At 39.9% G+C, this 9,958-nt stretch overlaps 1 protein-coding gene across 1 annotated transcript in view; it reads right to left on the reverse strand.

Annotated features, from left to right (window-relative positions):
* Positions 1-4,066: 4,066 nt before the first annotated feature.
* Positions 4,067-9,958, reverse strand: part of LOC107296402 (serine/threonine-protein kinase Chk1) — a gene marked incomplete at its 5' end in the record, with an annotated part of 9,424 nt that continues 3,532 nt past the window's right edge. Inside the window, 7 exons of the mRNA XM_015825746.2 lie at positions 4,067-5,009; positions 6,213-6,314; positions 6,801-6,932; positions 7,559-7,736; positions 8,525-8,633; positions 8,884-8,979; positions 9,316-9,420. Coding sequence (XP_015681232.2) covers positions 4,914-5,009; positions 6,213-6,314; positions 6,801-6,932; positions 7,559-7,736; positions 8,525-8,633; positions 8,884-8,979; positions 9,316-9,420 — 818 coding nt within the window. The remainder of the gene's footprint in view (positions 5,010-6,212; positions 6,315-6,800; positions 6,933-7,558; positions 7,737-8,524; positions 8,634-8,883; positions 8,980-9,315; positions 9,421-9,958) is intronic.

Here is a 9,958-nt window from a genome sequence, read left to right on the forward strand (position 1 = left end):
CTGTTGGGTAGATAAGACACTTTGGCTTTCAAAATTGTTCATCTATCTCCCAAAAGGAGAGATATTAACAAAAGCAGCAAAGTTTTAACATTTTGCCAAGGTTATTGTATACCTTTGTCTGAAAATTACATCTCCCTCCCCCTCTCCCCTCATTCCCTTAATTCTAGATTTGGTGAATACAGGTAATCCTCATTTAGTGACTGCCTCGTTTAACAACTATTCACAGTTAATGATGAAGAAGTAACTTGGCAACTAATCCACCATGAGCTAGAATGTTGAATGTGTCAACAACCGTTTCCTGGCTTTATTGCTAACCAATCAAGTATCTCTGCTGCTGTGTATATCAATTTTGGATAATTTTATTGTTTTTTAATTGTTTTAAATTGTTTTTAGCGTTTTAATTGTAACATATTTTTTGAATTGTAAGCCGCCCAGAGTCACTGATTGACATGGGGACGGCTAGAGAAATTGAAATAAATAAATAAATCCTCTTTTCTATGACCTTGGTGGGTGTGTAAAACAGAGAAAAACTGAAATCAGATGGCAAGCACAGTTAAGGTTTCACTTAACAACCGCTTTACTTAACAACCAAATAGCCAGTCCCAGTTGTGGTCACTAAACAAGAACTACCTGTAGACCATTGTACAAAACCCTAAAGCAGAAAAGCTTACTGGAAAGTTATAGTGTAAAGCCGCATCCCAATAGATTCTTCCACCCATATAAAGAAATAGGAAGTCTCCATCCATCACCCATATTTGTATATGTATTTGTGTCAATGTTTGGAAGATATATATCAGTTGTCAGCAGCAGAATTGCTGCCAAGACTGAAGTTAAAGAAACTGCCAAACATTATATTTGTTACAGTAATCTGTCTTGCAGCAAAAGGTATATCTTATATAGGCATTGCTGAACTGAATAGTATCTAGGCAGTAAGAGGTGCAGCCTTGACTTATTCTCTGAATGTGTCCTCCTGTAAATGAAAAGAAAGGTGAGGGATTAGGATTGTCTATATATTTATTGTATTTGTTATATTCTCACATTTTATTCCTACAAGATAGGTCAGTGGTGGCGAACCTATGGCATGGGTGCCAGAGGTGGCATTCAGAGCCCTCTCTGTGGGCACGTGCGCCGTCACCCCAGTCCTAGGCCTTCAGCTGGGTTTTATAAAACCTTTTCGCTTTAGGCCCCCACTGCCGTGTACAAAAAAAAAAGGTTCAATCAATCAGTCCATTTCAACTTCTCGCGGGGAAAAAAAAAAGATCTTGCAAAGTTGGAATTGATTGATTGAACTTTTTAGTCCCACCCATTCTGCTGTTACCACCGCAGCCACAACCACCCAATGGGTCACACCCACCTGGCACCCGATGATACATAAGTGGGTTTTGGGTTGCAGTTTGGGTACTTGGTCTCTAAAAGGTTTGCCATCACTGAGATAGGTTGTTTACTCGGCAGTTCCTAAAGAGCAACTCCTTCCATTCTTTCTGCATGGATTTCAAAATCTGTCCAGTGTCGGTTAATTTAACTTGTTCCACCATTGCTTCTCACCTTTTGAGTTTCTTTGAATGAAGCAAAATTGTTTTGTAGACACTTTGCAGGTGGATGGTCTGCGACATTTATTGTCCTTTTTAACTGAGTAACACTGATGACATATCAGCCCTTCAGCTGCATAATGCAAACAGAAGAAGGAATGAGGTAAAAAATAAATAAATTCTAATAAGTAAATTAAGGTCTCCTAGGGTTGAGAGCAACTCTTGATGATTTAATGGACATGTTCATGATGCTGTGGTTCTTTTGTACCAATGCAGAAGTTTTCAACTTCCTAATCTATAATTCTAGGTTTTCTTATGGTTTCTATTCAAGTATTAATCAACTACAATCCTGCTTAGCCATTTCAAGAGCATCTTGAAATGCTGCCATCTACTATGAATACAAGCGCATGAGGGAACTAATTTTTTGCATACTTTGTCGATTATCTCTGTCTGTCCGTCCATCCATCCATCCATCCGTCCGTCCGTCCGTCCATCCATCCATCCATCCATCCATCCATCCATCCATCCATCCATCTATCTATCTATCTATCTATCTATCTATCTATCTATCTATCTATCTATCTATCTATCTATCTATCTATCTATCTATCTATCTATCTTTATTCTTTATAAGCATACCTGTTGGAAAGGACAGCAATACCAAGAAGACAAGGATCAAAATCTGAGTCAGCGGAAATTTCATTCTGAAAAAGTCATTCACACATCTGAATATGTGAAAAATGTACAAATTAGGCATATTTTATTGGTTGGTTGCTTTTTTTCATGCAGATACTGAGATAATATGTACCAACAGGGTTTAAGGTTGACTCAGCCTTTCATTCTTCTGAGGTTGGTAAAATACACAGACAATGCTTACATTGTAAACCGACCAGAGTGCTATTAACCACAATAGAACAGAGTGGAGTGGAGTGGAGTGTAGTGTAGAGTGTAGTGTAGTGTAGCGGAGCAGAGCAGAATAGAACAGAAGAGAGTAGAACAAAGCAGAACAGAACAGAACAGAACAGGCTTTATTTGGCCAAGTAGGATTAGACACACAAGGAATTTGTCTCTAGTGCAGAAGCTCTCAATGTACACGCAAAGCAACAGAATAATAATAATCATAATATCATACCAGAAAGTATCTACAGCACCATGGGGCGATATATTAGCCAAACTTCTTATAGGTTAGCTGATCCTTCAATGAATTGCAGAATATTTCAGGTACTATTAACAGCCAGAATTCAAATAGTTTGGAATTATGTATCTCTTCCTTCAGCAATATAGGCACTTTAGAAGCATCTCACATTATGTGCTAGATCACAGCAGAAGCAGTTACCTTTGGAGTTTCATGAAGACCAGGAAGAAATGTTCTAAAACAAACACACTTGTTTGTTGCTTACGATAGTTGAATGAGCAATGATTAACTCAAATTTGGAAGTAGGTCACTGCGTGGGCAAGGCAGGTATTTTCTTGGGACCATAGAAATTCAGAAATCTAGATCAGATCAATCTGAAACAATTCAGAAGATCAATTTTCTGAAAGTCACAGTTCACATTGGAACAGATACTCTGTATGGGGTAGATTTTTATACAGTTGGAGAGCTGACAAGCCAGGATTGAGACCTGAGCTTTGCCCAATGAGGTGTTTCTTGCCCAGCTCCTGACCACCTAACAATTTGAAAGCATGCAAATGCAAGTAGATAAATAGGTATCGCTTTGGTGGGAAGGATTCCAGCATTCTGTGTGCCTTTGGCGTATAGCCATGTTGGCTAGATGACCACGGAAATTGTCTTTGGGCAACACTGGCCAAGAAATGGAGATGGGCACCATGCCCTAGAGTTGGACGTGACTGGCAGGGAAACCTTTACCTTTTTACTGTACAACTAAATACAATGTTTGTGTATAGTAGCTCAAGATGACACCTCTGGAATAGCTGATTCTTTTCATTTTGTTGATGTACAAAAATAATTATATACATTGCCCATCAAACATATTGAAATAGGACCTATTTATACATTTCCAACCATTGCGTAATTGGAGTGCATAGATGTATCTAGAGCCAAGGCCAGTCTATGATGAAGGAGGCATATAAGGGGCAGGGAACCGCAAATTCAAATTATTCTCAACCATTAGAAACTTAATTGAGTTAGGTTGGTCAGTAACTCTTTCCCTGCCCAGTCAACCTCACAAGGTGATCCTTCTTAAGAGAAAAATCAGGAGCGCTACCTATCTTGAGTTTCCAAAGATGTGACATAAATCTAATGATTTCCCAAAAATATACCCAAGCTACAAAACATGTGTTCAGCCATAAACTGTGTTGGTGCATTTATTTCTACCAAATTTGTAGAGCCACATTATCTTCTTAATGCTCAGAAATTCTTCAATACTATTGAAAAATAGTTTGACAAGATCAGACAAGGGAAGCACAAGTCATTTTTCACCATCTTTTGTGGCAATAAGATTGACAAATATATTTATTCATTGCTTTATTTTCTCTTTAAAAAAAATTGTATTGCTGAACATGGTTAAGTAAAATTGGTCAGCACCACGGTGAGAACAAAGGTCCGTGTCTCCATTCTTCTCTGTGTTCATAATGGTCCAATCAAGCAGCATTCAGACATGAGGTAATAAGAGTCTGAAACATCTGGAACGTCTAACAAACTAAGAGTGATAGGTTGCAGGAAAAACTGCTGATCTTATCCCATTCCTATTTACACATTTTTAGTGCTCAACAAGACAGATATTTTTATGGAAGAGACATTGGACATAGAAAAATATTTTAACAAATCACATTAATAACATCTGTAATGTTTTCTTTTCTTTCTTCAAAGTGAAAGATTAAAAAATGAAATAGAAGAGAAACGCGTCCCTTTTTTTGTTCAGCAACACTTGACCAAAAACTAATTTCAAACTAAGCCAGGTGTTCTGATATGGAGTTTGTGCTGGAGTTTGAAAATTCAACAACCTTGCTACCTGGATTGTATACAAAGCGAGTTGTTACTTGGTGCTGGTTTTCATTTAATTTCCTTCTTCTACTCTTTGCAAAAATTCAGTTTGTATTCTTGTGTAACATTTTGGAAAAAAGAAGAAAACATTCCCATCTAGAAAAGGCAACGTGCCAAAACATTTGAATTAATCTGTATAAAGTAAAATGCAAGCTGAAAGCCTGAGAAATCTAAGTCACTGGAAATTTTCATGACAGTTACCCTAGGAAAAATACATAATTATGTCTCATCACAGTATTAACTTCCCAGTTGGCTACTGGTCGTGTCAGAGCCTAGAGGAAGGGGCACTGAGTGTGTGAATTTAGGGTATGCCTCAGCATAAATGTCCTATGGCTGAAAACACTGCAACCAACTTCACTTGTTTTTCAACCACAAGGCAATCATGTCACTGGAAGCCATAACTTCTGTGGGCTAACAACATCATTCAGTTTCTCTTTGATCTTCAGGAAATGCCTTTTGAACTCCAAACCATCACCCTGTGTGGAAAATGAAGGGGGGGAAAAAGCTTAGCTTCAAAATATCGATCCTGTACAAAATACTGCATTCTGACCTATTGAGCCTCCTACAAACAAATAAGAAAAATATTGCCTAAAAAACTTTTTTAGAGATTCGAAATGAAAGGATGATCAGCTCAAATTCTTACTAGGTAGGTAGGAGGAGAGTATAAATGTACAGTTTAATCATTTTAATAATCGTGGATTTATAAACAATGTTTTGATATGTTATACTAGAACAGTGGTGGCGAACCTATGGCACGCATGCCAGAGGCGGCACTCAGAGCCCTCTCTGTGGGCAAATGCACGGCTGCCACTAGCAGCTTGCGCAGGTCCATTAGGCCGCCGCTGCCACCCGAAGCAGCAGCTCTGCCCAGCACAAAGCAGGCAAAATGGCCGGCTAGCAAGCTTGAGTAGAGGTGTTAGAGCATCGAGGTGGCCATGCCTACCTGGCCACACCCACCCAGTCTGCTGTAACCACCCTGGCCACGCCCACCCAGTGGGCCACGCACCCCACCCTCCCTGAGGGAACCACAATGCTGATGTGGCCCTGGCACTTTGCAATAAATAAGTGGGTTTTAGGTTGTGGTTTGGGCACTCGGTCTCTAAAAGGTTCGCCATCACTGTACTAGAAGCTGCTTAATGTCCTATAACTGAAGCAGAACACAGGTAGTCCTCAACTTACGACCACAAACCGAGGCCAGAATTTCTGCTGTTATGTACGGTGGTTGTTAAGTGACTTCTGCCCGATTTTACGACTTTTTCTGCCACAGTTGTTAAGCAAATCAATGCAGTTGTTAAGTGAATCATGCAGTCATTAAATGAATTCACTTCCTTCCATTGCCTTTGCTTGTCAGAAGCCGGCTGGAAAGATCGTAAATTGCAACGGTTTGATCCCAAGATGTTGCAACCATCGCAAATACATGCTGATTGGCCCAGCACCCAAATTTTGATCACATGACCGTGGGAACGTTGCATTGATTATAAGCGTAAAGACTGGATGTAAGCCACTTTTTTCAGTGCCTCTTTAACTCTGAGTGACCATTTGGTTGTAACTTGAGGAGCACCTGTAGAAGCACTGCTATGATTATTACTACTTGTTTACTTTGTAAACAAGCCTATTCCGCGTGCAAAAAATTTCTTTCTTCTGCCTAGGCTTAGACATATTTGCTACAATAGACTTACCTTTGACAATCGGAAATCCACAAGAATTTTCTCATCCATTTCCACCAGGTTGGCTTTGAAAATTAGTTTGTTGTTTCTTCGGTCCATGGTTGATATGGTGACCTTTCAAGAGAAAGAATTATCAACCAGAAGGGAAGGAGTAATGTTAAGTCTTCTGGGGGAATTGCTTTCTTGCTGTGATGGGGCTGACAGAAAGTCTCACAATATATAATAAGCATTATAGTCGTCTGTGCTCTTTACTGAAGCACATGGCAGCCTCATAAACGGTTTTCTCCCAAGCAATATTCTTGAGTCACTAACTCAATCACAAATAAACACCCTGAGAGAAATAAAAACAGGACTGACCCAAAGTCACCCAGCTGCCTAAAGTAGGACTAGAACTCTCAGTCTCCTGGTTTCTAAGCCAGCACCTTAGCTATGACAGCAAACTGGCTCCAGTTTGTAATTATAATATGTAATAATATAATAATAAAATTAGTAGTAGCTACGAATTGCACAAATAGCATCCATGTGCAGTTCTAACTAATTACTTATTCCCTTGCTTATTCAACCAACATATATATATACTTCAAGGTGTTACTTTTATACCTGGTTTGTGCAACCTTTCCTCCAGATGTAGCCCATCTTTTCACAAACCTCCTTCAAGATTTGATAGGACTGGTCAGCATCCAATTTCAAAAAGAAACGGGTCATCCTTTTTACTAGACGTTGCCAGGGGTTCTAAGAGAGAGAGAGAAGGCAGAAAATGGCAGAAACTGAGCAATTCAGCTGATTTGCCTGGAGCTAATGTGATTTCCAACCGTTAGCTGTAACATCTTCATTGAAACTATGAATTTACCCTTTAGTTGTGTTATGGTGTGGTTTTTGTTTTTTTTCAAAATCATTAAATTCCAAAGCAAAGGATGGAGTTTAAGCAGAACAAGAAAATACAATATAGAGGTAGTTCTCGGCTTACGACCCCAACTGGGGTCAAAATTTCTGTTGCTAAGCAAGGCAGTCAAGGAAGTGATGCCTGGTTTTACAATGTGTTTTTTTTCCCCATAGTTGGGAAATTACAATTGTTAAGCGAATCATGCAGCCGTTAATCAAATTGAAAATTGCTTGTGGGAAGCTGGTTGGGAAGGCTGCAAATGGCAATCATGTGTCCCTGGAATGCTGCAACCGTTGTAAATATACACCAGTTGTCAAGTGCCTGGTGATTTGTCAGGGCAAGGATTGGCCGTACGTCACTTTTTTCAGTGCCTTTGTAACTCTGAACTGCCACTACATCAATGGTTGCAAGCCAAGGATTTCCAGCAGTGGTTTAAGAACATAGCAAAGCCAAGCGTTCCATTGGGCAATCTTACCTGTGATGAACCTGGAGTGCCTAGCAGCTGGCTGTTCAGCAGCATATGCTCCGGGCGGGTGGGTTGAGAGAAGCTAATCCCTTGCACCAATTTCTCGATATTGCCTGGGCTGCTGTCCCACAAGGAGAGCCCAGTTCTTGGTTCTGGCTGGGATTTGGAACAGATCTTTTTTTCCTCACTGCCACAACAAAAACAGATCAGGTCATCACAAGGTTAGTGTGCATCAGTTTTCTAGTTGTCCAGTCTCTTCTTAAAAGCTTCCCGTGTTGGAGCATTCACAACTTCTGGAGGCAGGTTGTTCCACTGATTAATTGTTCTAGCTGTCAAAAGTAGTTATCGTACTTTCAGAAAGCATAGTTTTGTCTTCGCTGGACTGTAGTAGCCTTTGTTTTACACAAGACTATTAAAGCTAATCTTGCATACAACCTATGTTTCATTCCCGCCCACCCCCCAAAAAATATTCCAGACCTAAGCATATTCCAATAGGATCATCACTAACCAATCAAAATATACAATCAGCACATCCCAAATTGAAGATTAATCCAGACCACCCAACTATTCAAAAGGAGCATTTTGGTTTGATAGAGAAGACAGGCAGAACATTGTGATGGTGCAAGCCCATCAGAAGCTGGGACAGCTGACCGCCTTCCACTGATACACATCATTGCTACACCTAGCCTAGGACCAGCATGCTTGATAAGCAGCATCTCTGCAGGATTTCAGGCCAGCAATTTTCAAGCCTGACTAGAAGATTCTGAGATTGAACTTGCCAATCTGATCGCCAATCCTGCCTAGACGTATGTCCCAAATTCCATGGTGTCAGCCATGGTTCTGTTGCCTACATGTATCCTAGGGAACTAATGAGAACAACTCACACCTCAGAAATGTACAGAAACAGTGCTGTTTCTGTGAAGTTCAATACTGTCGATTACTAGACACTACAGACACACATAAGGGTGTCTTCACCTGTGTGCATCTTTTACTGGAGAGAAATCCATATCTGATCTAATGTGTTTAGAAAAACCTCCTGGAGAATCTGAAGGTCCTCCTGAAGAGACCCGGGACCGCTTTATGCCTACAAAGACAGAGATGGCATGATTAGGATCTAAACAAAAGCAATTTAAGTTAAATTAAGCTTTTCAAGGCCAGGCTAGGGTCTGCAGCTCTCTAGGGCTGTTGACCAGCTTAAATTCAATCAATCCATCTTTATTACGGTCACAGACCAGCACATTCAAGCATGTGCACATTTATTACGGTCACAGACCAGCATAACCATGACCTGGATGACTGAGAATCTCAATCTCCATAGACCAAAATACACTCACCTTTCCTTAAAGGTTTTGTGTACCATCTGTCTTTTTTAATGTCTGCGATGGTAAGCCTGGATGAGGGGTTTTCATTTAAGAGTTTCAGGAGCAAGGCTGCAAATAATAATAATAATAATAATAATAATAATAATAATAATAATAATAATAATAATAATAATAATAATAATAATAATAATAATAATAATAATAATATAATGATGAAGAATTAAATGATACAAAAGCCATTTCAATTAAAATACTCTATTGCAAAACATATTCAAACAAACATTGGATTTGCAATGTTCTTTGGATGAAGAATATGAATGTGTAAAAAAATAAAGCCGAATTTTTCCTGGGTTTCTTCCAAAAGGACATTACAGATCAAGGGAGGGAGAAGTCAGAGATAATTTCCCGGTTTAGAGACAAAGATTATTCAATCCGCTGAGGTACCGAGGGGCAATGAATCAATCTTCTTCCATGGGGAAAGATATGTCTTCCTTTCTTTCCAATCGCAATATTCTTGACAAGTATCAGCAGGCTGGTCCCACGGCAATTCTGCAAGAAAGGGAACCACATTCTTTGAGCCAAATTTAAGAAAAACACGAAAAGTTACCCAGAAGATTCATAATTAATCCACATTCCCAATGCATAGATGTCCGCTGTTCATTATAGAATGGAATGGAATATAGAATAGAATAGAATAGAATAGAGCTGGAAGGGACCTTGGAGGTCTTCTAGTCCAGCCCCCTGCTCAAGCAGGAGAATCTATACCAGTAATGGCGAACCTTTTAGAGACCGAGTGCCCAAACTGCAACCCAAAACCCATGTATGTATCGTCGGGTGCTGGATGGGCGTGGCTCATTGGGTGGGTGTGGCCCATTGGGTGGGCGTGGCTGCGGTGGTAACGGCAGACGGGGTGGGACTAAAAAGTTAAATCAATCAATTCCAACTTTGCGAGATCTTTTTTTTTCCCGCGAGAAGTTGAAACTGATTGATTGATTGAACCTTTTTTTTTTTCCTGCACACGGCAGTGAAGGCCTAAAGCAAAAAGATTTTATAAAACCCAGCTGAAGGCCTAGGACTGGGGCAATGG

This window comes from Protobothrops mucrosquamatus, unplaced genomic scaffold (assembly GCF_001527695.2).
Source record: "Protobothrops mucrosquamatus isolate PMUCROS unplaced genomic scaffold, P.Mucros_1.0 scaffold2788, whole genome shotgun sequence".
Lineage (NCBI taxonomy): Eukaryota > Metazoa > Chordata > Lepidosauria > Squamata > Viperidae > Protobothrops > Protobothrops mucrosquamatus.